Source organism: Geotrypetes seraphini, chromosome 3 (assembly GCF_902459505.1).
Source record: "Geotrypetes seraphini chromosome 3, aGeoSer1.1, whole genome shotgun sequence".
Taxonomy (NCBI): Eukaryota; Metazoa; Chordata; class Amphibia; order Gymnophiona; family Dermophiidae; genus Geotrypetes; species Geotrypetes seraphini.
Window position 1 is genome coordinate 212,796,415 of NC_047086.1, and position 22,324 is coordinate 212,818,738.

At 47.4% G+C, this 22,324-nt stretch overlaps 1 protein-coding gene across 15 annotated transcripts in view; it reads left to right on the plus strand.

Annotated features, from left to right (window-relative positions):
- Positions 1-22,324, plus strand: part of R3HDM2 (R3H domain containing 2) — a 462,276-nt gene that overhangs the window by 268,755 nt on the left and 171,197 nt on the right. For all 15 annotated transcript variants that reach the window (XM_033936665.1, XM_033936664.1, XM_033936663.1 and 12 more), the window contains 4 exons: positions 5,173-5,232; positions 6,580-6,720; positions 9,170-9,278; positions 21,197-21,292. In XM_033936665.1, the coding sequence (XP_033792556.1) occupies positions 5,173-5,232; positions 6,580-6,720; positions 9,170-9,278; positions 21,197-21,292 (406 nt within the window). The remainder of the gene's footprint in view (positions 1-5,172; positions 5,233-6,579; positions 6,721-9,169; positions 9,279-21,196; positions 21,293-22,324) is intronic.

Here is a 22,324-nt window from a genome sequence, read left to right on the forward strand (position 1 = left end):
GTCCTGGGATCTATGGTGGCAACAATCAATGTCGTTCCTTGGGCCATAGCCCATGTGTGCGCACTGCAGGACGTGCTTTTTTTCCCACTAGAGTTTGTAATGGGACCCGTTGTCTGCCCGACTCCCCTGGATGGCGGGAACTTGGCATGGTCTAGCCTGGTGGGTGCGTCCCCTTTCCTGTCTAGGGGTCTTCCCCTCTGGAAATCTAGATGATTCTAATGTTGGATGCCAGTCTCTTTGGCTGGAGTACTGTTTGTCTGGACAGTCCAGTCCAGGGCTGGTTACCTCCTCTGAGAAGAAGTGGTTGATCAATCACCTGGAGCTTTGGGCGATTTGACTGGCTCTCTCCCACTTCGGGCGTCTTAAGAACATAAGTTGCCTCCGCTGAGGCAGACCAGAGGTCCATCTCGCCCAGCGGTCCGCTCCCGCGGCGGTCCATCAGGCCCATTGCCTGAGCAGTGGTCCCTGACTAGCTCTATAGCCTACCTCTACTCCTATCTATACCCCTCAATCCCTTTGTCCTCTAGGAACCTATCCAAACCTTCTTTGAAGCCCTGTAACGTGCTCCTGCCTACCACAGCTTCTGGAAGCGCGTTCCATGTATCCACCACCCTCTGAGTGAAAAAGAACTTCCTAGCGTTTGTTCTAAACCTGTCCCCTTTCAATTTCTCCGAGTGCCCCCTTGCACTTGTGGTTCCCCATAATTTGAAATATCTGTCCCTAACTACTTTTTCTATGCCCTTCAGGATCTTGAAGGTTTCTATCATGTCTCCTCTAAGTCTCCGCTTCTCCAGGGAAAACAGCCTTAATTGTTTCAATCTGTCAGTATATGAGAGATTTTCTATACCCTTTATCAGCTTAGTTGCTCTTCTCTGGACTCCCTCAAGTACTGCCATGTCCTTCTTGAGGTATGGCGACCAGTACTAGACACAGTATTCCAGATGCGGGCGCACCATTGCACGATACAGTGGCAGGATGACTTCCTTCGTCCTGGTCGTGATACCCTTCTTAATGATACCCAACATTCTGTTTGCTTTCCTTAAGGCTGTGGTGCACTGTGCCGACGCCTTCAGTGTTGTGTCTACCATCACTCCCAGGTCTCTTTCAAGGTTACTTACCCCTAGTAGTGATCCACCCATTTTGTAAGTGAACATCGGGTTCTTTTTCCCCACATGCATGACCTTGCATTTCCCTATGTTGAAGCTCATTTGCCACCTTTTGGTCCACTCTTCCTGTATCGTTAGATCCTTTTGGAGATCCTTGCAGTCTTCCGTGGTTTTAACCCTGCTGCATAGTTTGGTGTCATCTGCAAATTTAATGACCTCACATTTTGTTCCCGCCTCTAGGTCGTTAATGTAGATATTGAACAGGAGCGGTCCCAGCATCGACCTCTGCGGAACTCCGCTCGTGACCCATTTCCAGTCTGAGTAATGGCCCTTTACTCCAACCCTCTGTTTCCTGTCCGCAAGCCAGTTTTTGATCCATCGGTGGACCTCCATTTGCACCCCGTGGTTCAATAGCTTTTTAAGCAGTCTTTCGTGTGGTACCTTGTCGAAGGCTTTTTGGAAGTCAAGGTAAATGATGTCTATAGATTCTCCTTTATCCACCTGGCTGTTTACCCCCTCAAAGAAGTACAATAAGTTTGTGAGGCATGACCTACCCTTGCAGAAGCCATGTTGACTTGACTTTAGCTGTCCATTTTTTTTGATGTGTTCACAGATGCTGTCCTTAATCAGCGCTTCCATCATCTTTCCCGGGACCGAGGTCAAGCTCACCGGCCTGTAGTTTCCTGGGTCACCCCTTGAACCTTTCTTGAAGATGGGCATGACATTTGCTATTTTCCAGTCCTCCGGGATCTCTCCAGTTTTTAAGGATAAGTTGCATATTTGTCGAAGTGGCTCTTCTATTTCGTTCCTTAGTTCCTTGAGTACCCTTGGGTGAATGCCGTCCGGACCTGGCGATTTGTCGCTCTTTAGCCTGTCTATTTGCCTGAGGACATCCTCTTGGCTTACCTCTAATTGGACCAGCTTTTCATCTTGGTCTCCATTTACGATCTCCTCGAGTTCCAGAATGTTGGTTATGTCTTCCCTCGTGAAGACTGACGTGAAGAACTCATTTAACTTGTCAGCTATCTCTTTTTCTTCTTTTATCACTCCCTTTCTGTCTCCATCATCCAAGGGTCCCACTTCCTCCCTTGCCGGTTGCTTCCCCTTAACGTACCTGAAGAATGATTTGAAGTTTGTTGCTTCCTCTGCCAATCTCTCTTCGTATTCTCTTTTTGCTTTCCTAACCTCTCGGTGACACTCCCTTTGGTGTTCTTTGTGCTCCTTTTGGTTGTCCTTTGTTTGGTCCTTTTTCCATTTTTTGAACGATGCTTTCTTGTCACTTATCGCCTTTTTCACTGCATTTGTTATCCACACTGGGGTTTTTGTTCTATTTTTTTGCACTCTTTCCTGAACTTGGGGACACACAGGTTCTGTGCTTCATGCACAGTGCCCTTGAGTAGGGTCCAGGCTTTTTCTACGGACTCCATCTTCCTTGTGTTGCCGTTGAGTTTCTTTCCCACCATTTTCCTCATGGCATCATAATTCCCTTTTTTAAAGTTGAGTGCCGTCGTTGTGGTTCTTTTCACCTTTGATGATCCAATTTCTAGCCTGCACTGGATCGTGTTGTGATCGCTGTTTCCTAGTGGGGATAATATCGCCACCTCCTTTGCGGGTCCCCCTAGTCCGTTGAAGATTAGGTCAAGAGTGGTATCTCCCCGCATTGGTTCCGTACCATGCCATGGCGGTGGTTTACCTCAATCCCCAGGAGTGCTTCTTTGAGCATGGGGGTCCGGCTTCTCTTTTAGTGGGCAGAAGACCACCTTGTAGTATTTTTAGCTCTGCACGTGGATGGGATGTACAATGTTCAGGAGGATTATCTCAGTCGCCAGACTCTGGTTCCTGGGGAATGATCCCTATCTATCCCAGAGAGCACTCTACTGCAAAGTGGGGTCGTCCTATATTTGACCTCATGGCATTGCGTCCATCAAAAAACAAATTGGTTCTTCAGCCGCCTGCCTGCTGAGACGGAACGCGTCTCACTGGAGTTGGGTGCCTCTTGTAGCACCTGACTGGCTGAGGCATCCATGATATGCTGACCTGGTTCATCTGCAGCTGAATCAGGGTCTCAGACTTCCTTGTTATCCTCATCTCATGCAGGACCCGATTGCGCTTCAGGATCCAGACTGCTTGGGTCTTGTGGCTTGGCTATTGAGTATGTGACTTTAGTCTGAATTGGCTATTCTTTGGCCGGGATTGTTACTCCTCTCCACAGCAAGAAGAAGTCAACTGTGGTGGCCTATGCAAAAGCCTGGAGATGTTATCAGGCGTGGTGCAGCCAGAAAAATGAAGATCCATCTTTGCTGTCGGTGCCTCGACTGCTGGAGTTCCTTCAGGATGGGCTGGTACAGAGATTGGCTGTCACTTCTCTTAGAATCCAGTTTGCCGGTTTCTCTCATCTGGGTTGTAAGCCTCTGAGAGGCTCCTTGGCCACTCATCCTGACATCATCTGGTTTCTGTGAGGTACGCTGAAGCTCAGGCCTCCGCTGCAGCTACCCTGTCCAATTTAACTTATTTGTCAGGGAGTATCCCTGTACCCCTCTCTCTTCTCTATGTCCTCTACAAGTGTCACTGTCTACTTTTGCTTGCACTAGAGTCCTAGGGGGCAGTCCTGAGATAGAAGAGGAGGGACTGAAAACATTATGTAAATAAGCTGTCTAGTGACTATAGATGCATAACCCACCTATCAAGAATAGTGTGGATTTACATGAAAGATTAGCAAAGGTAAGAACCTAATCTTTCGTTGTAGCCCACTGTTTCAGAAATCTTTGTTAGGAGTTTAGTCTCATTTTGATTTTGCATTGTATGTTTATTTTTGTGTAGCAATAATAGTATTTTTAACCTGCATTGAACTCTGCTTTGTGAGGATTTGGCGGGATTTAAGATTACATGTAACATAATACTTTAAATGATAATTCTGTGAGTGCAAGAGATCAATCCTCTGAGAGGTGTCATCTGATAGAGATTGATATCAGACCATTATTTTATATCATAGAGCTTTCTAGAATGCTCTACTAATAGATTGTGAGAGTAGATTCCACAATTAAGGCAGAACATCTGAGTAGATTCGCTTGCAGGTGAGTATCTAGAGGTTAAAAATGATTTTCAATTGTCAGATCTATTTGTATTGGCGGGGGCTGCCTATAAATGTCAACCAGCCTTGAAAGCGATCATTTCAAGATGGATCTGTATGGCCATTTCTTGAATTAATTGATGACTTCTTAAAACACAGTGAGGAACATCAGCTTAGCAGGGCATTACAATAATCTAACTTATTTAGAACAAGTCCATGAATTTAAGACTCTGGGCTTAAGGTTTTAAAGACCCAATCTTTTGAAGAGAGAAAAAACATTTTTAAACTACTCTAGAAATATGAGGTTTAAATGAAAGATGGTTATCAGTAACTCCAAGCAAAAGAAGCTGTTCCATGTCTTCAGAGAGCAACTTTGTTTACTTGAATATAATAGATGATGGAGTTTATTATATACTATTGACACCAAAACTCCCCTGTACAAAAGCTGTATTTCAAGGAGGTCCTCATTCCCAGCTTTATTCCAGGGCTGCTATGAGTAGGGATCCCATGCTGCTGAAGTGCATGTTTCTTAGTAGAGAATGACATGGGGACAAATTTTCCCTGTCCCTGTGGGAGCTCATTTTCCTGTCCCGGCAAGTTCTTTTCCTGTCCCTGCCCCTGCCCCATTCCTGCAAGCTCTATCCTCATCTGTACAAGCCTCAAACACTTTAAAATCATAAGTGTTCGAGGCTTGTGCAGTTAAGACAGAGCTTACAGGAATGGGACAGGGACAGTGATAAAACTCGCAGGGGGCGGAGAAATTGAGTTCAAGCAGGGAAGGGGAAAAATTTGTCCATGTGTCATTCTCTATTTCTTAGTACTACATCCATATGTGAGGGCTCCACTGTCCCTGCGGTCAGACGAACCACCCTAATACCAATCCTTTGATTTTTGTGTTTTCTATCAAGTTTTCTTTTGGGTATGTTGTGATTTTCTTAGATTGCTATAAAAATATTTAAAATTTAATTTATAGTAAATGTGCTTACTGTTTTACAGGGATAGAATGATGCTGCTAAAATTAGAACAAGAAATTCTGGAGTTTATTAATGATAATAGGTAAGTGACATAAAGAAAACTACAATGTCAGCATTTACATACCAGCATTTAGGGGTGGTTGGTTACACCATGTGAATGGCTGGTGTAAATATCAGCTTCTGACTATGCTGTTTGTGGTATTGCGGTATAAAAAAATTAAAATTATTATTATTATTACATTTGCAAGCGTAGTCATTAGTATTCTATAACTTTAACATGTAAGTGCTGATATGCTTCTGATCTGCCCATGCAGATCTGCCCCTCAAATATTCACAAACCTTTTGCAGTTACATTCTGTAGAATTTGCGCACTAGGGATATAGAATACCAATTAAGTGCAGTTACATGCATAACTGCAAATTAGTTCCAATTAATTCCAATTGTCACCAATAATTAGTTTAGTGCTAGTTAGCTAATTTGTCAATTAAGTGCACATGTAATTGTAAGTATTCTAAAACTTGCATGCACAATTTTGTGTGCAAGATCATAGAATGAGGAGTATAGAGTTTATAATGAGATAAATTTGTAATCCACTTTACTGTATATTGATGGACACTGTGTCAAATGAAAATGATTTCTTTATAGGATTTAACCACGTGAGAGAGAAGAACCAAGATTTCCACAGAATATATAATGAAACCACCTAGTGTGGAGTCTTAATAAAATCAACTGTGGTGGTCAAGAGAGTTAAAAAGTCAATAGTAGGTTAACTGCAAAAGTCTACATTTAATATAGACTTTTGCAGTTAACCTGCTATTGACTTTTTAACACTCTTGACCACCACGGTTGATTTTATTATAAACTTTTGCAGTTAACCTGCTATTGACTTTTTCTTGTACAATCCTCCCTTTATTCCGGGATCAGTGGGTTTTATGTATCCTTAGCCGCCAGGCACTGTAGAAAGATTTAGATGATTGAAGTCTCAACGCCTCCCTCTGCTAGCATATCCTGGAGCATACCCCTTGGACTCTAGTCAGTCTTTAAGCAACCAGGAATATTAAACTCATTGGTGACCTCCAAATACTGCAGCGGCTAAGGATGCATAAAACACACTGGTCTATGAATAAAGGGAGGATTTACAAGAAAGAAGATTAGCAAAGGTAAGAACCTAATCTTCGTTAACATTCTTGACTACCATGGTTAATGATTTGTCTATATACATGCTACCATACAAGAGAGATCAGTATGTCCATATATTGATTCCCTAAGAACAGCTGCTCTTAATGAAACGGGTAGCAGACAATTCACTTTTTTCTACTTTCGCTGTTTCCTAGTCCACAAGACACCACTTGATGTGCCAGTGATAAAGCATTTCATTTTTCATATAAAAGAAAAACATTTTTCTTTTTTATCCACACTTTGCTTTTAGTAATCAGTTTAAAAAGTTTCCCCAGATGACCTCATATCACCGGATGCTCTTACACCGAGTGGCTGCTTATTTTGGCATGGACCACAACGTTGACCAAACCGGAAAAGCTGTCATCATTAACAAGACTGGCAACACAAGAATGTAAGTGAGCAATTATTTCTAGGATATTGATTCCAAGTCCTGCCTTTTTGCATCTAGACATATGACCCATGACAGTCAGTCAGTGGGCCTTTGAGTAAGGAAGGTAAGTCCTGGTTGCTCACCTTGTACTGCATTCTGCTTCTCAGCTGTCATAGAAATTGCAGTATTTCATGGAGGTCCGCTACAGAGGCTTAGAACCAAGAGCCAACAGATGCTTCTCTAAAGAACTTGCAGAATTTGGCTGCTATTTTAATCCACTGGGTATAGTACTCGTGCAGTGGGAGACTAGCAGAAGTTCCTTAACCTTTTCCAGAGATAGCTATTTAAATGATACGGATTCTGAATTTACTGCAAATTACTTTTTAGTTCCTCAGACTCATAGCGTTACACAGAAGAAAACTGTGTAAAGTTATATGAATTTTCAGTAGTGATGAACACTAGTGCTGCCCGATTCAGGAAAATAATTTTGATTCGATTCAGCCTATTGAATTGTTTTTTTTGATTCGATTCGATTTTCCTGCCCAATTGGGTGTTTTTTTTCAAACATTCTGGTGGGTTTATTTTATAGCCTCTTCACCCCCTTTGCCTTCTCCTAACCACAATGGCGCTGTGGTGTAAACAAAATAAAAAAACAAAAAAGACTTTTCCTCTCTCTGTTAAATTCTAGCTCACATTTGCGGTCTAACACCAGGTTTGGCAGGATACACATTTCAAATCTGACATATTGTATTCACAAAACAGGCTCTGGTTGTCTTCTGATAAACTTGCTTGCCAGGGTCTCGTTCTTTCTTCTTTCTCAGTGCTAACCATCCATCTGCCATCTCTGTCCTCCCCTTCCGTTTCCCTTCCCTCTCCCAGAGGTCTGGCATCTTTCCTTTTTTTCGTCTCCCTCCCCAGATCCACCTTTTCTTAACTACCCTTCAACCAGCATCTCTCCCTCCTTCCTCACCACCCCAGGGTCCACCATCTCTCCCTTTCTTTTCCCAACTACCCTCCTATCCAATATCTCTATCCCCCCTCCACACCATCCCTTGTGTCCAACTTCTCTCCCTTTAGGTTTCTTCTCTCCCTAAATCCCATTTTCCATCTTCTCTCCCTCTTCTCTATTTTTAGACCCATTATTTCTACCCCCTCAAAGTCCAGCATATGCACTGCTCTTTGAATCCCCCTTCCCTCCCTCCATGTACTTCTACACCAGGGCCTCCCTCCCCTGAAGTTCTGTCCCCCCTGAAGGCCTACACCCCACCCCTGAAGGCCTGCCTGCCTGTCCCCCCCCTTGAAGGCCTGCATCCCCCCGAAGGCCTGTCCCCCCCCTTGAAGGCCTGCCTGCCTGCATCCCCCCCGAAGGCCTGCCTATCTGTCCCCCCTGAAGGCCTGTCTATCTGTCCCCCCTTGAAGGCCTGCCTGCCTGTTCCCCTTGAAGGCCTGCATCCTCCCCTGAAGGCCTTTCTCCCCCCCCCCTGAAGGCTTGTCCCCCCCCTGAAGGCCTGCCCCACTCCGAAGGACTGCTCACCCCCCCCCTCCGGGAAGACCTGCGTGTTCCCCCTGGCCTCCCCCTGGCGTCCGGTCCCCCCCCCCTCTCCCCGGCCTCCCTGTACCATTTACCTTAAAGAAGCAGCCTGCAGACAAAATCGCAATGCTAACGATCTTTGCAAACTGCTTCGGAGCTGTTTCCTCTGCTGCGGTCCCGCCCCTTTTCTGACATCAGTGGCAGGATCACGGTGGAGGAAACAGCTCAGAAGCAGTTTGCAAAGATTGCTAGCATCGCGATCTTGTCTGCAGGCTGCTTGTTTAAGGTAAACGGTGCAGGGACGCCGGGGGGGGGGGAAGTTGGACGCCAGCACTAACCGGCTGACCCTCCCCCCATACCCTTTAAAGCAGGTGCGGCAGCGGCCGGCCAGCAAGAGCAGCGCTGCTGTTCCTGCTTTGGGAGGGGAGGGGGGAGGGTCAGCCGAATCGGGAAACCGATTTTTTTTTGTTTTATTTTGTTTTGTTTTAAATCGATTCACCCGAAGTGAATCGGTGAACCGATTCAAATCGTGAATTGGGCAGCACTAATGAACACACACAATGATGCTAAACATCACCTCTATCTGTACTAATTTTCAGCTGGCTTCCAGATTACCCCAATTCAAATGCTTAACGATTGGCCATATAGTGACTTATAGAATCAGAAATTAAGCACTGACTGGTGCAGTAATTTTAGATCAATGGACTTATGTAGTCTGCGTATAAGTCATTTTGATTGTTAGAGGCAAATGAAGGTCTATTTGTTAACCTATGATATAAGTGCTGCCAGGGGAGTAAGGTCTGGAACTGGATTCTCCCCCTGTGTTGTCAGACTAGTTAAATGCTGTTCTAGGTCTATAGAATATGGATAGTTCTTGACTTAATTTGCAACCTATTAAATAGGTTTTCCCCTTTCTGTGTTTGGTTTTCCTCTTCTTAGCCCTGAGCAGAGATTCTCGGAGCACATTAAAGATGAGAAGAACTGTGAGTTCCAGCAGCGGTTCATCCTAAAGCGAGATGATGCAAGTGTGGATCGAGATGACAACCAGGTGAGGACAGCATCTCTTAACTGGAGAGGGTAGTGGAGTCCCTCAGGGTTCGGTGCTGGGGTTGATCCTGTTCAATATGTTTGTGAATTACATTGCTGAAGGGTTAGAAGGAAAAGTGTGCCTTTTTGCAGATGATACCAAGATTTGTAATAGAGTAGACACCGAAGAGGGAGTGGAAAATATTAAAAAGGATCTGCAAAAGTTAGAGGAATGGTCTAATGCATGGCAACTAAAATTCAATGTAAAGAAATGCAGAGTAATGCATTTGGGGATTAATAATCGGAAGGAACCGTATATGCTGGGAGATGAGAAGCTGATATGCATGGACGGGGAGAGGGACCTTGGGGTGATAGTGTCTGAAGATCTAAAGGTGAAAAAACAGTGTGACAAGGCAGTGGCTGCTGCCAGAAGGATGCTGGGCTGTATAAAGAGAGGCGTAGCCAGTAGAAGGAAAAAGGTGTTGATGCCCCTGTACAGATCATTGGTAAAGCCCCACTTGGAGTATTGTGTTCAGTTTTGGAGACCGTATCTGGCGAAGGACGTAAGAAGACTTGAAGCGGTCCAGAGGAGGGCGAAAAAATGATAGGAGGCTTGCGCCAGAAGATGCATGAGGAGAGACTGGAAGTCCTGAATATATATACCCTAGAGGAAAGGAGGGACAGGAGAGATATGATTCAGAAGTTCAGATACTTGAAGGGAATTAACGTAGAACAAAATCTTTTCCAGAGAAAGGAAAATGGTAAAACCAGAGGACATAATTTGAGGTTGAGGGGTGGAAGATTCAAGAGCAATGTTAGGAAATTCTACTTTACGGAGAGGGTTGTGGATGCCTGGAATGTGCTCCTGAGAGAGGTGGTGGAGAGGAAAACGGTGACTGAGTTCAAAGAAGTGTGGGATGAACACAGAGGATCTGGAATCAGAAAATTATATTAAATATTGAAATAAGGCCAGTACTGGGCAGACTTGCACGGTCTGTGTCTGTATATGGCCATTTGGGGGAGGATGGGCTGAAGAGGGCTTCAATGGCTGGGAGGGTTTAGATGGGATGGAGTAGGTTTTAACGGAGATTTTGGTAGTTGGAACCCAAGCACAGTGCCGGGTAGAGCTTTGGATTCTTGCCCAGAAATAGCTAAGAAGAAAAAATTTAAATTGAATCAGGTTGGGCAGATTGGATGGGCCATTCGGGTCTTTATCTGCCGTCATCTACTATGTTACTATGTAACTGTTGGGTAACTGATGGCATGGTAGTTTGACTCCATAAACTGCTATCTTTGTCCCTTGTTTTGAGGTTATTTAATCTGTCCCGTTTGTTAAAATCTGATTTTATAGAATTTTGAAATCAGTCTTTTAAATGTAATTTAAAATAGCATATATAACCTCCTTGTTTGGAAAGTGACTCATAATATTTAAAGAGAAAAATGTTAACTACAGTCAACAAAAGCACATAAACACATGTTTAGATGCAATCTTCAATAATAAATGATAACAGTAATTATACAATTCAGCAAATCTTCCTCTGTGACCCACATATGCCTCTCTAATGAGTAACAAATATTGTACCACTATATTACTGTAGAAAGATACAATCATACCCTAGACCAGGGGTGCCCAACACGTCGATCGCGATCGACCGGTAGCTCAGGAAGGCAACGTGAGTCGATCGCAGAGCCCATCCCGGGCTCCGTGATAGACTCGTGTTGCCGTCCCGATCTACCGGGCCTATCAGCCTTCCTCTCCCCGACGTCAAAGATGCCGACGCGGGCATTAGGCTTTTTTTGTCATTTCGGGTGGGGGTGGCAGCAGCAGCAGCAGCAGCCTGAAAAAGAAATCATCCTGGCCGGGGTCAGTGTCATACTCTGGAGCTTCTACAGCCTTCCTATCTCCCTCTCCCTTCTACCTGCTTCCGGCCACACCCCCTGCTCCGTGGCTCTCTTCGGCAACTCAGCAGCAGCGATTGACACAAGCTTCTGACGTCGGGGCCTACCCTCTGCGAGTCCCGCTTGTTTCAACTTCCTTTTTCCACAAAGGCGGGACTCGTAGAGGGAAGGCCTCGATGTCGGCAGCTTGTCTTGATCACCGCTGCTGACGAGTTGCTGAAGAGAGCCACGGAGCAGGGGGGTGTTGCCAGGTGCAGGTAGAAGGGAGAGGGCCAGATGCAGGACTCGAGGGTGAGGGAGGAGAAGAGAGAGAAAGAGAGAGGGGAGGAAAACAAAAAGAAATATTTCATACTGGGCTGGGCCGGAGTGGAGGGAGGGTGGAAAGATTCTGGCTTCCGGGTGCAGTAACAAAGGAAAAGGGGGGAAAGCTGAAAATGGAGATAGTGACACAAAGAAGAGAAAGGGTAAGCAGGACCTACTGAATAAGGATAGAGATACAGAGGGGACATGAAGAGGAGGTGAAATAGAGACATAGAAGTAATGCTGAAAAAGTGGGGAGGGGGAGATAAAGACATTGAAAGGGCAAATGGTGAACATGGGGTAAAGACAAGGACAGAGACAAATGAAGATTCTGAAAAAGTGATGAGATAGGGATATAGGTGAGATGGACACAAAGAAGGGTGATGCTGGAAAATAGGTGGAATGGTAATTCTAACAAACACAGAAGGGAAATGCTGGATCAAGGAGAGATGGGGCTCAGGCTGGATGGAATGAGGAGAAATGCCGTTGGCCCGGAACTTCCTCTCCTACGTCAGAATTGACGTCAGGGAGCGGAATGCTGGTCAGCGCAACGCTTCTGCAGGGAAAGCTTGGGAAGGCGGTGGCTTGGGGGCTATTCCCCGATGGCGGTGGCAGCAAATCGAGTGGCTTGGGGGAGGGCATGGAGAAAGAAAGAAAGGAGGCAGACAGGGAGACAGAAAGAAGGGGGAACAGGGAGACAGAAAGAAAAAGTTGGGGGAGAGATGAGGTCTGGAGGAGAGGAAACATACAGGAGGCTGAAAGAAAGGAAGAAAGATTGGATGCACAGTCAGAAGAAGAAAGTGCAACCAGAGACTCATGAAATCACCAAACAGCAAAGGTAGGAAAAATTATTTTATTTTCAATTTAGTGATCAAAATGTGTCTGTTTTGAGAATTTATATCTGCTGTCTATATTTTTCACTATAGCTCCCTTTTACTAAACCGCAATATCGTTTTTTTAGCACAGGGAGCCTATGAGCATTGAGAGCAGTGTGAGGCATTCAGCGTAACTCCCTGTGCTAAAACCTACTATTGTGGTTTAGTAAAAAGGGAGGGGGTGTATTTGTCTATTTTTGTATTTTATTACCGAGGTGACATTGCATAGAGTCATCTGCCGTGACCTCTTTGAAAAAACCCGGAATATGAATAATTAACATTTTCTCTGCCTTTCATTGTGCTTTGTGTTTTTTTTAAATTTTATTGTTGGTAGATCATTTTGACTTAGTCATTATAAAAGTAGCTCGCAAGCCCATAAAGTGTGGGCACCCCTGCCCTAGACTATTTTAATTTTATAATTAGGACCTATTAAAATTCAAAGCCTTCTCATATCAAAGATAATTGATAATGGAAATAAATAAAGGTTTTAACAGATTCCATTGAAATATGGATGCCTCAGTAAAAACTTTTCACATAGTCCTAGGAATTTCTGGTCTATCTTCTGTCTGTGAAAAGCGCACCAATCCTGCATGTACAAAACTTGTAACCTTCTCTTCTTTAGCACTCTCCAGACCAGTAGAGGTTAACTTTACGAATGGGTATATATCTAATCATGACCAGCAGGTGGAGACTGAAAACAAAACTTTGGGACAGTATATCCTAGCCCCTCCTCTCTATTTCCCTCAGTCTTCTTTCAGTCTCCAGCAGGTGTTGAGTGATCTGTACCCATCTCCCATGGTAGGGCTGTTGGAATTTGTTTAGGGGGTTTATTGTCCCTGTTTTTAGCCGGACGGAGCTTGGGCGGACTCTGTTTGGGGGTTCGTCCGACCTCGGGGGTATCAAACCCGGCGGGTCACGAGCGGGGTCCCTCCCCCCACTTCCTCCACCTCCCCACATTTTTTTAGAGGAGCCTCAGCAGTAAGCCTTGCCCCCTAAATCAAGCAAGGCATATTGTTTCGAGAGCCTGTGGAGTCTGTTCTGTAAAAAAAAAAAAAAAAAATCCTGAGGTAGTGCTGGTCTGGAGGGTTGTATCCCTTTAAGAAAACTGTATTTTACTGTATTTTTTCAACTAACCGGCACTTTTTTGCAGCTAGGTCACGTATGGAGCAATGAGCACTTCTAAAGGGAAAAAGTGCTCATTGTGCTCCAGACGCGAGGCACTCGCGGCCGGCCTGTGCAAGCGGTGTTCAGGCCGGTGCGGTGGAGGAGCTCCGTCGGCAGCGGCTGCAGGCGCCCAGAGCTCCCCGCCGATGGTGCCTCGCGAGTCGGCAGGGAACGGTGGGGAAGCCCGGTCTTCTCCGTCCGCCCACGGAGGGATTCCCCAAACCGCCGACGGTCGGGTTTTAGAGGATTCCCTCTCAGCTGATTTTTTAACAGCTGATGCCGGCTTGCCTGCTTTAGCGGCTGAGACTATTCAGGTTTCTCAGCCGCTTCAGGCTATGGAGGGAGCTTTTTTGGCGGGAAAACCGCCATCTTCTCTGTCTGGCCCCTCCATTTTGTCTTCCACCTCAGGTGACCTTCCCCCTGTTTTGACTTTGCAGGGGCAAGGTTCTGCTGGGTCCCCTGCTGTGGCAGGGAGTCCCTTGGGACCCTCGGGGGGTTTTTCTCCTGAATTTTTCTTTTCTTTATGCAGAGCCTATTTTCAGGCGGCTGGGGGTCCCGGTTGCGCCCAGGGGGTTTCGGGGGGTGGGTTTTCCTCCGCGCTCCCTGCGGCTTTGCCTCTTTCGTCTGGCGTGACGTCCCCTCCGCCGCCTCCCTTGTCCAAGCGTCCGCGGGTGTCGTGGGACGAGAATTTGTGGTCGGAGGAACGGGTTGGTCTGGAGGAGGACCTGGACCCTTCTGAGGAGTTCCAGGACTCTCTGGAGGGGACGGAAGCTGGCGGCGGGTTGTCGGATTTCCCGTTCTCCAGTGACGAGGCGTCCGTGGTGCGCCTTTTTCAGAAAGATGAGCTGCCTGACCTTATTCAGCAGGTTTCTTCGGTTTTGCGTTTTGAGGACGCGCCGCCGGAGACTCCGCGTGTGGGGGACCCCCTGTTACGGGGGATCCGTTCCGTTTCCCGCTCTTTTCCTATGCATCAGGATATTCGGGATATTATTCTGGAGCAGTGGAAAACGCCGGAGACGCCGTTTCGGCTGGCGCGCAGCATGGCTCGCCTGTATCCCATTCCTGAAGGGGATCGGGCTACGTTAGCTTCGCCAGTTGTGGATGCGGTGGTCTCGGCAATTTCCAAGCGGCATACCGTGCCTGTTGAGGGCGGTTCTGCCTTGCGGGACCCTGAGGAGCGCAAATTGGAGAGCATCCTTAAGCAAAATTTTCAGGTCTCTGCCTTTGGGGTCCAGGCGGCTATTTGTGGGGGACTGGTCGCTCGCGCCGTGTTTCGGTGGGCGGAGCGGGTCTTGGATCGAGAGTCTGACGACTGGTCTCTGGTGGATCAGGAGGTAGCGAAGATTGAGATGGCGGCCTCATTCCTCTCAGATGCTCTATATGACTTGGTGCGGATCTCGGCTAAGTCTATGGCTTTTGGCGTGGCCGCAAGGCGTGTGTTGTGGCTGCGCGCTTGGGCGGCGGATGCTGCGTCCAAAGCTAAGCTTACTAAATTTCCCTTTCGGGGGTCGTTTTTGTTTGGAGAGGACTTGGATAAGTTGATTCAGACTCTGTCGGACTCGAAAGTTCCCCGTCTGCCGGAGGACCGTGCCCGCCCGGCGTCTCGGGGGGGTGCGGCCCGGGGGCGTTTGCGGGATTTTCGCAAGTATCGCCCTGGGCGTGGGGCTGCTTCTTTCCAGTCTCCGGGTTTTTCCCGGGGTCGGTTCTTCCAGCGCATGCAGCCCTTTCGGGGGGCCCGTCGGGGGGCAGGGAATCCCTCCGCCGGTTCCCCCGCTTCCCGTCCTGCACAATGACGCCTTGCCGGCGCCCCCTTTGGTTCCGGTGGGGGCCCGGCTGCGCGAATTTTTCCCCAAATGGGCCGAGATCACGTCCGATCAGTGGGTCCTGGAGGTGGTGCGGGACGGTTATGCCCTGGAGTTCGCCCGCTCTCTGCCGGATTTTTTCCTCGCTTCTCCATGTCAGACTCCGGGGAAGACGCAGGCTTTTCGCCAGACCCTTCAGCGCTTGCTAGATCTCAGGGCAGTTGTTCCGGTGCCCCCTCCGGAGTGGGGCACGGGCAGGTACTCCATTTACTTTGTGGTGCCCAAGAAGGAGGGGACCTTTCGGCCCATCCTCAATTTGAAAGGGGTCAACAGGGCTCTCAAGATTCCCTCTTTCCGTATGGAAACTCTGCGGTCGGTCATTCTGGCGGTTCAGCCGGGGGAGTTTCTCACTTCTCTCGATCTGACGGAGGCCTACTTGCATGTTCCCATTCGGGCCTCTCATCAGCGTTTCCTGCGCTTTGCGATCTTGGGTCGGCACTTTCAGTTCTGTGCGCTTCCCTTTGGGCTGGCCACGGCTCCTCGGACGTTCACCAAGGTGATGGTGGTCGTCGCGGCGGCCTTGCGGTCGGAGGGCATCCTGGTACACCCCTACCTGGACGACTGGTTAATTCGGGCAAAGTCGTTGCAGGAAAGCTCCCGGGTTACTGCTCGGGTGGTGGAGTTTCTCCGGTCGCTGGGCTGGGTGGTCAACCTTTCCAAGAGTCGGTTGGTCCCGGCTCAGCGTCTGGAGTACCTAGGGGTGCTGTTCGACACCTCCTTGGGGAAGGTCTTCCTCCCAGAGGGCCGGGTGAGCAAATTGCAATCTCAGATTCGCCTGCTTTTGGCTTCCCGGTGTCCTCGGGCGCGAGATTTCCTCCAGGTCTTGGGGTCGATGGCGGCGTCCCTGGACGTGGTGAGGTGGGCGCGGGCCCACATGCGTCCTCTCCAGTATGCTCTGCTCCGGAGGTGGTCTCCCCAGAGGCACGGGATGGATGTTCCGGTTCCCCTGCGAGGCTTGGCGCACTGCAGTCTGCGTTGGTGGCTCCAGACCCCTCACCTAGTTCAGGGGGTGGGTCTGGATCTCCCGCAGTGGACGGTGCTCTTGACGGATGCGAGTCTCCTGGGTTGGGGGGCTCAGTGTTTGGGTCACTCAGCTCAGGGCACCTGGTCCGCGGAGGAGGCCGCCTGGTCGATCAACGTGTTGGAGACCAGAGCGGTCCGTCTGGCGCTGTTGGCTTTCCACTCCCTGTTGCTGGGCAAGTCGGTCAGAGTGCTTTCGGACAATGCCACGGCGGTGGCTTATGTCAATCGTCAGGGGGGCACCAAGAGCACTCAGGTGGCGCAGGAGGCGGCTCTGCTCATGGTTTGGGCGGAGTCCCATCTGCTGGACCTCTCGGCCTCTCATATAGCCGGAGTAGAAAATGTTCAGGCAGACTTCCTCAGTCGGCACTTCCTAGATCCAGGAGAGTGGTGTCTCGGCGCCGAGGCGTTTCAGTTGATAGTGCAGGCTTGGGGGCAGCCCCTGATGGACCTGATGGCCACGGGTGGCAACGCCAAAGTGCCCCGCTTCTTCAGTCGTCGCAGGGACGGTCTGGCCGAGGGTCTGGATGCTCTGGTCCAGCAGTGGCCAACGGAGGGGCTGTTGTATGTGTTCCCTCCTTGGCCGCTGGTGGGCAGAGTGCTTCTTCGCATTGTTCATCATCCGGGTTTGGTGGTGCTGGTGGCGCCGGATTGGCCTCGCCGTCCGTGGTATGCGGATCTGGTGAGGCACCTGGTAGCGGATCCTCTTCCTCTGCCTCTCTCGGACGACCTTCTGATGCAGGGTCCCATTCCCATTTTCGACCCGTCTCCCTTCTGTCTTACGGCGTGGCTCTTGAAAGGGGTCGCCTTAGCAAGAAGGGATATTCTGACAAGGTGATCTCTACACTGTTGGGGTCCCGGAGGCTTTCTACCTCTCGGGCTTATGTGCGGGTTTGGCGTCTCTTTGAGGAATGGTGTCGGGCGCGGGGAGTGACCTCTTTTCGCGCTTCTCTGCCTAACATTCTGGAGTTCTTGCAGGATGGCCTGGATAGAGGCCTGGCTTGGTCTTCTCTCCGGGTTCATCTTGCGGCCCTGTCGGCTTTTCGAGGGTTGGTGTCAGGTCAGCGTTTATCGGCTCTTCCTGATGTGATTCGGTTTTTGCGGGCGGCCAAGTTGCTTAGGCCTCCCTTACGGCCCTCGGTTCCCTCTTGGGATCTTAATCTGGTTCTCTCTGTTTTGGTGCGTCCGCCTTTCGAGCCCTTGGACGACTGTTCTTTGAAGGACCTTACTTTGAAGGCGGTCTTTTTGGTGGCCATTACTTCTGCTAGGCGTGTTTCTGAGCTGCAGGCTTTCTCTTGTAGGGCTCCCTTCTTGGAGTTTTCTAGGGAGCGGGTCGTCTTGCGGCCTGTTCCTTCCTTTCTGCCGAAGGTTGTTTCTCCTTTTCATGTCAATCAATCGGTGGTTCTCCCGGTCTTGGGTGGTCGGGAGGGCTCTTCTGAGCAACGGCAGCTGCGCAAGTTGGATGTCGGTCGGGTCCTTCGCTCTTATGTGCAGCGGACCCAGGAATTCCGGAAGTCTGATCATCTCTTTGTCCTCCTGGCGGGTCCTCGTCGGGGAGCTGGCGCTTCTAAGGCTACTATTGCGCGCTGGATCAAGGAGACGATTGCTTCCGCTTATCTTCTGAAACAGCAGCCTGTTCCGGAGTTTCTCAAGGCTCATTCCACTCGGGGTCAGGCGGCTTCTTGGGCTGAGTCGTCGCTCGTGCCTCCAGTGGATATTTGTAAGGCTGCGGTTTGGTCCTCCTTGCATTCCTTTGTTCGTCATTATCGGGTTGATGTGCAGGCGCGTCGGGACGCGGTGTTCGGTGAGCGTGTTCTGGTATCGGCCCTTCGGGGGTCCCGCCCGTGAGAGGGACTGCTTTGGTACGTCCCATTCGTAAAGTTAACCTCTACTGGTCTGGAGAGTGCTAAAGAAGGAGAAATTAGGTTCTTACCTGCTAATTTACTTTCTTTTAGCTTCTCCAGACCAGTAGAGGTCCCCACCCTGTCTGTTGTTGTTGTTGTTGGGGCTGTTGCGCGGGCAGTTTTTGGTTTTTGCTGCGGGTTCTAGTATTTTTCTAGGGCCGGGGAGAATTGAAGAACAGCGGCTGTGGCTCGGCTGGCTTAGCTGGCGAGCTGTGGGGACATTCTTCCTTCGGGAATTTCTCCTCTGCATTTTCCAACAGCATTTTGGGTATGTTATTTGTTACTCCTTTCGGAGTATTGTTTTTTCTCTCTGTTGTTTTCCAGTTCTTGGTTCTGCTTGGCTATTCGGCAGACTGAGGGAAATAGAGAGGAGGGGCTAGGATATACTGTCCCAAAGTTTTGTTTTCAGTCTCCACCTGCTGGTCATGATTAGATATATACCCATTCGTAAAGTTAACCTCTACTGGTCTGGAGAAGCTAAAAGAAAGTAAATTAGCAGGTAAGAACCTAATTTCTCCTTCCAGGTACTTAGGTCATAATTCTTCAAAAATTCAAAATGTGATAATAAGTTTTCTAGTGCGACCCACTCAATTTCTGAACCTGTGGGTAGTCAACCTCTTCTTGCAAAAATTCTTAGAGGAAGCCTCACTTGCATTTTCCTGCCTCCTCTCCCCCTATCCTCCTGGGCTGTACCCCATTCCCCAGTTGTCTTCCTACAAGCAAGATGGTAGGAATTTCTTTTCTGCTTGTGTTTCTTTTCATTTAAATTCGGTATCTTTTGCTTACTGTTTGCAAGGCTTTTCAATGCTGCAAAGGATTCCTTTTATGGGACAGCTCTGGCTGCAGGAGAGCGCAGATTCTGAGGTCAAGAGTATGCTTCCAAGAGGCAGACTGCTTTGCAGTGCACCCACTTGAACAGCCTACACTAATAATTCAGGGGCTCAAGGACCATTTTCTTGGGAGTACGCCTCGCCCCAGGTTTGTCCTCAGTGGGCTTAAGCACAGACTCTGTAGCGGTTTTTCCAGTATTGGGGCCAACTACTTTCCTCTCCTCTTTTGCGTGCGTGTGATCTGATGGGGGTTGAGGTCTCCGGCCGGTTCGTTTGACCCAAGAGGCAGTCAGACATACAGTCCAGATTCCAGGCTTGTTGAGCCACTGGTTCTCCCTGTAACCTATTTACAGCTTCCATACTTGCAGCTCCCAGCACACAGCATGGCACAGTGAATAACAGGCTGACAGCCTGACAATCGGGGTGGGAGGTAATGTGTATGTGTAATACATTCTGAGGTTAGAGCTAGGTTTTCCCACCTCTAAAATTTGCTATTTTTTATTCCCCAATGTATCCCACCTAGGTGTTTTGAGCGTTAAAACTATCGTGTTAGCCATCTTGGATTTTCTGATTTAAAAATAAAAGCCTCTATCTTTCTCAAAACACCAGGATACCTTAGATTCAGGCCAGATTCGTGATGAGTGGCCATCTGAGGATCATTTGTGTCCCGCACAGTGCATGGGTACACAATGACTTAGCCTCCCCTAGTCACTTGCTAGGGGAAGGGGAGGTTAGTAACCAGATAGTGCGAGGGCCAGGAAAAAAAATCCAAGTTTGAGCCCACCCCTAGACTAGACTGCATCCATCCTAGGATATTGAGTGGGCTCAGAGAGATTCTGACGGGTCCTCTTAAAGATTTGTTCAATAACTCCTTGGAGACAGGAGAGGTTCTGTGGAATTGGAGAATGCGAAGGTGGTCCCTCTTCACAAATGTGGTCACAAAGATGAAGCGGGAAATTACAGGCCGGTAAGCCTCACTTTGGTTGTTGGAAAAATAATGGAAGTATTGCCAGCCAATCATGGTCCATTTCCAGGATTTTCTTCTGTGAACACAGAGCAGAAGTATTTGTTTAGCAAGTTAGCTTTTTTCCTCATCAGTCTCCACATAGCAGTTTGAAGCTTCTTTCAGTCCCACAATTCTGGTTTTTTGCATTACTCCTTTCACTAATATACCTGAAAACAATTTTGTCACCCTTAGCCATTTGCTTTTCCGCTTGCTCTTTTGATAGACATTTGCTGTTCTGCCAGATGTATCTCTCTCTTGGGTTGGTTCATTTGTTAGTACAGTGTCATGCTGGTTAGCATGTGCAAATTTGCACACTGAATGCATGTTATAGAGCAAGGGTAGGCAATTACGGTCTTCGAGAGCCACAGCCAGGTCAGGCTTTCAGGATATCCACAATAAATATGCTTGAGATAGATTTGCATCTTAAGGAGACAGTGCATGCAAATTCATCTCGTATATATTCATTGTGGATATCCTGAAAACCTGACCTGCCTGTGGCTCTCGAGGACCGGAATTGCCTGCCCCTATTATAGGGTGTGGGAACTAGGCGGAGAATGGGTGGGGACTGCATTTTAAAGTTAGTCCGTAGGAAGTACTACGCACTGTCACTTGTTTCTGAAAGTGTGGATTACTTGGCACGTCCTCTTTGGCTAAAGAAGTTTTCAGTGCAATAATTAGAGGACATGCTAAGTGTAAAACCTGAGTGTAGTTTAGTAGAAAGACCCCCATAGTGATATAGCTAAATGACACTCTCTCTCACACACACAAAACACTTTTGTTATTTCAGTAGTGTTCCCAGATATCACAATAAAGTACACATCCTCATAGATTGGCCAAATATATGTCTATTCTATTGTGGCCCAGAGCAGACTGTGATATTTTGAAGGTTATTGCCCTGTCTATAGTGTTCAGCAAGGGAGCAGTCTTGAGCTTCTGACCGTGCCTGATTGGCCAAAAGAGCATAACATGAGTTTGAGTTGTGTTCCCTTTGAGGGCATCAAAGTACGTTAACTAACTGCAGGACCCAGAATTCTGGCAAGGAAGCATCTTTCTTTTATTTTATATCTATTTGTGGTTTAGATCCGGATCCCACTGCAGGATGGGAGGAGAAGCAAGTCAATTGAAGAGAGAGAGGAGGAGTATCAGAGGGTCCGGGAGAGAATCTTTGCCCGGGAAGTAAGTCCTAGATTTCTTTTCTACCATCTGTATTTAGCTTTGTTGAAACATGCCTCCTGTGACTCTAGCATTTTGAGTAGTAGTAATGTGCTTATAGTTAATCTTCCCCTGTTTCTTGAGGGATACTGCAGTTTATCTCAGCCTAGTTTTTGAGGACACCCAGCCAATCTAATTCCTAAAACATCACAATAAATATGCCCAGAGCTTCTAGATCTGGATTTCAGACAACCCTACTGTGATGCATTATGGGACCTGAAGATGATTTAATGGGTAGAATCAGGGACTAGAAATAAAAATAATAATAATAACTTTATTCTTGTATACCGCCTATCCATAAGGTTCTGGGCAGTTCACAAAGAAGAAGAGCTGTACAATCAGTTAAGTATACATAAAATTCTGTAGAGCATAATAATAAAATAGGAAGTAAAAGTACAGTTATGTAACAAACTTATCAAACAAGTATGTTTTTAAAAACATTCTAAAAACATTCTAAGAATACATTTGAGAAATCAAAGGGCTTAACCAAAAATTCATTTTTCCTAATTGAAAGGCAAATGTCTTATTCAAAAATCTCTTATAATGACAAGCCTTAACAGAAGATTACATAAACATAAAATTGTTACGGGTATTTTTTGATGATCTGTGAAAGTTAAATTGGGAGGATAAGTACCCCGGGACCAGACCAAAAAGAGCTTTAAAGCAAAATAACCAAATTTTAAAGATATGTGCTTCGAAAGGTAACCAATGTAATTGCTGGTAAAAAGGACTAGTGTGGTCATATTTCTTTAGGCCAAAAATTAGGCGAACTGCCGTGTTCTGTAATAATCGATTACGATTTAAATTTTTCTTATAGGATGCCAAATATTGCAGTAGTCAAGAGCAGACAGAATTAAAGACTGTACCAGAAGTCTGAAAGAAGCAAAGTCAAAATATCTTTTAATAGTTCAAAGTTTCCAGAGGATCGTAAACCATGTCTTTATCATATGATCTGTATGATCATCGAACGATAGATGACGATCTAATGTAACCCCC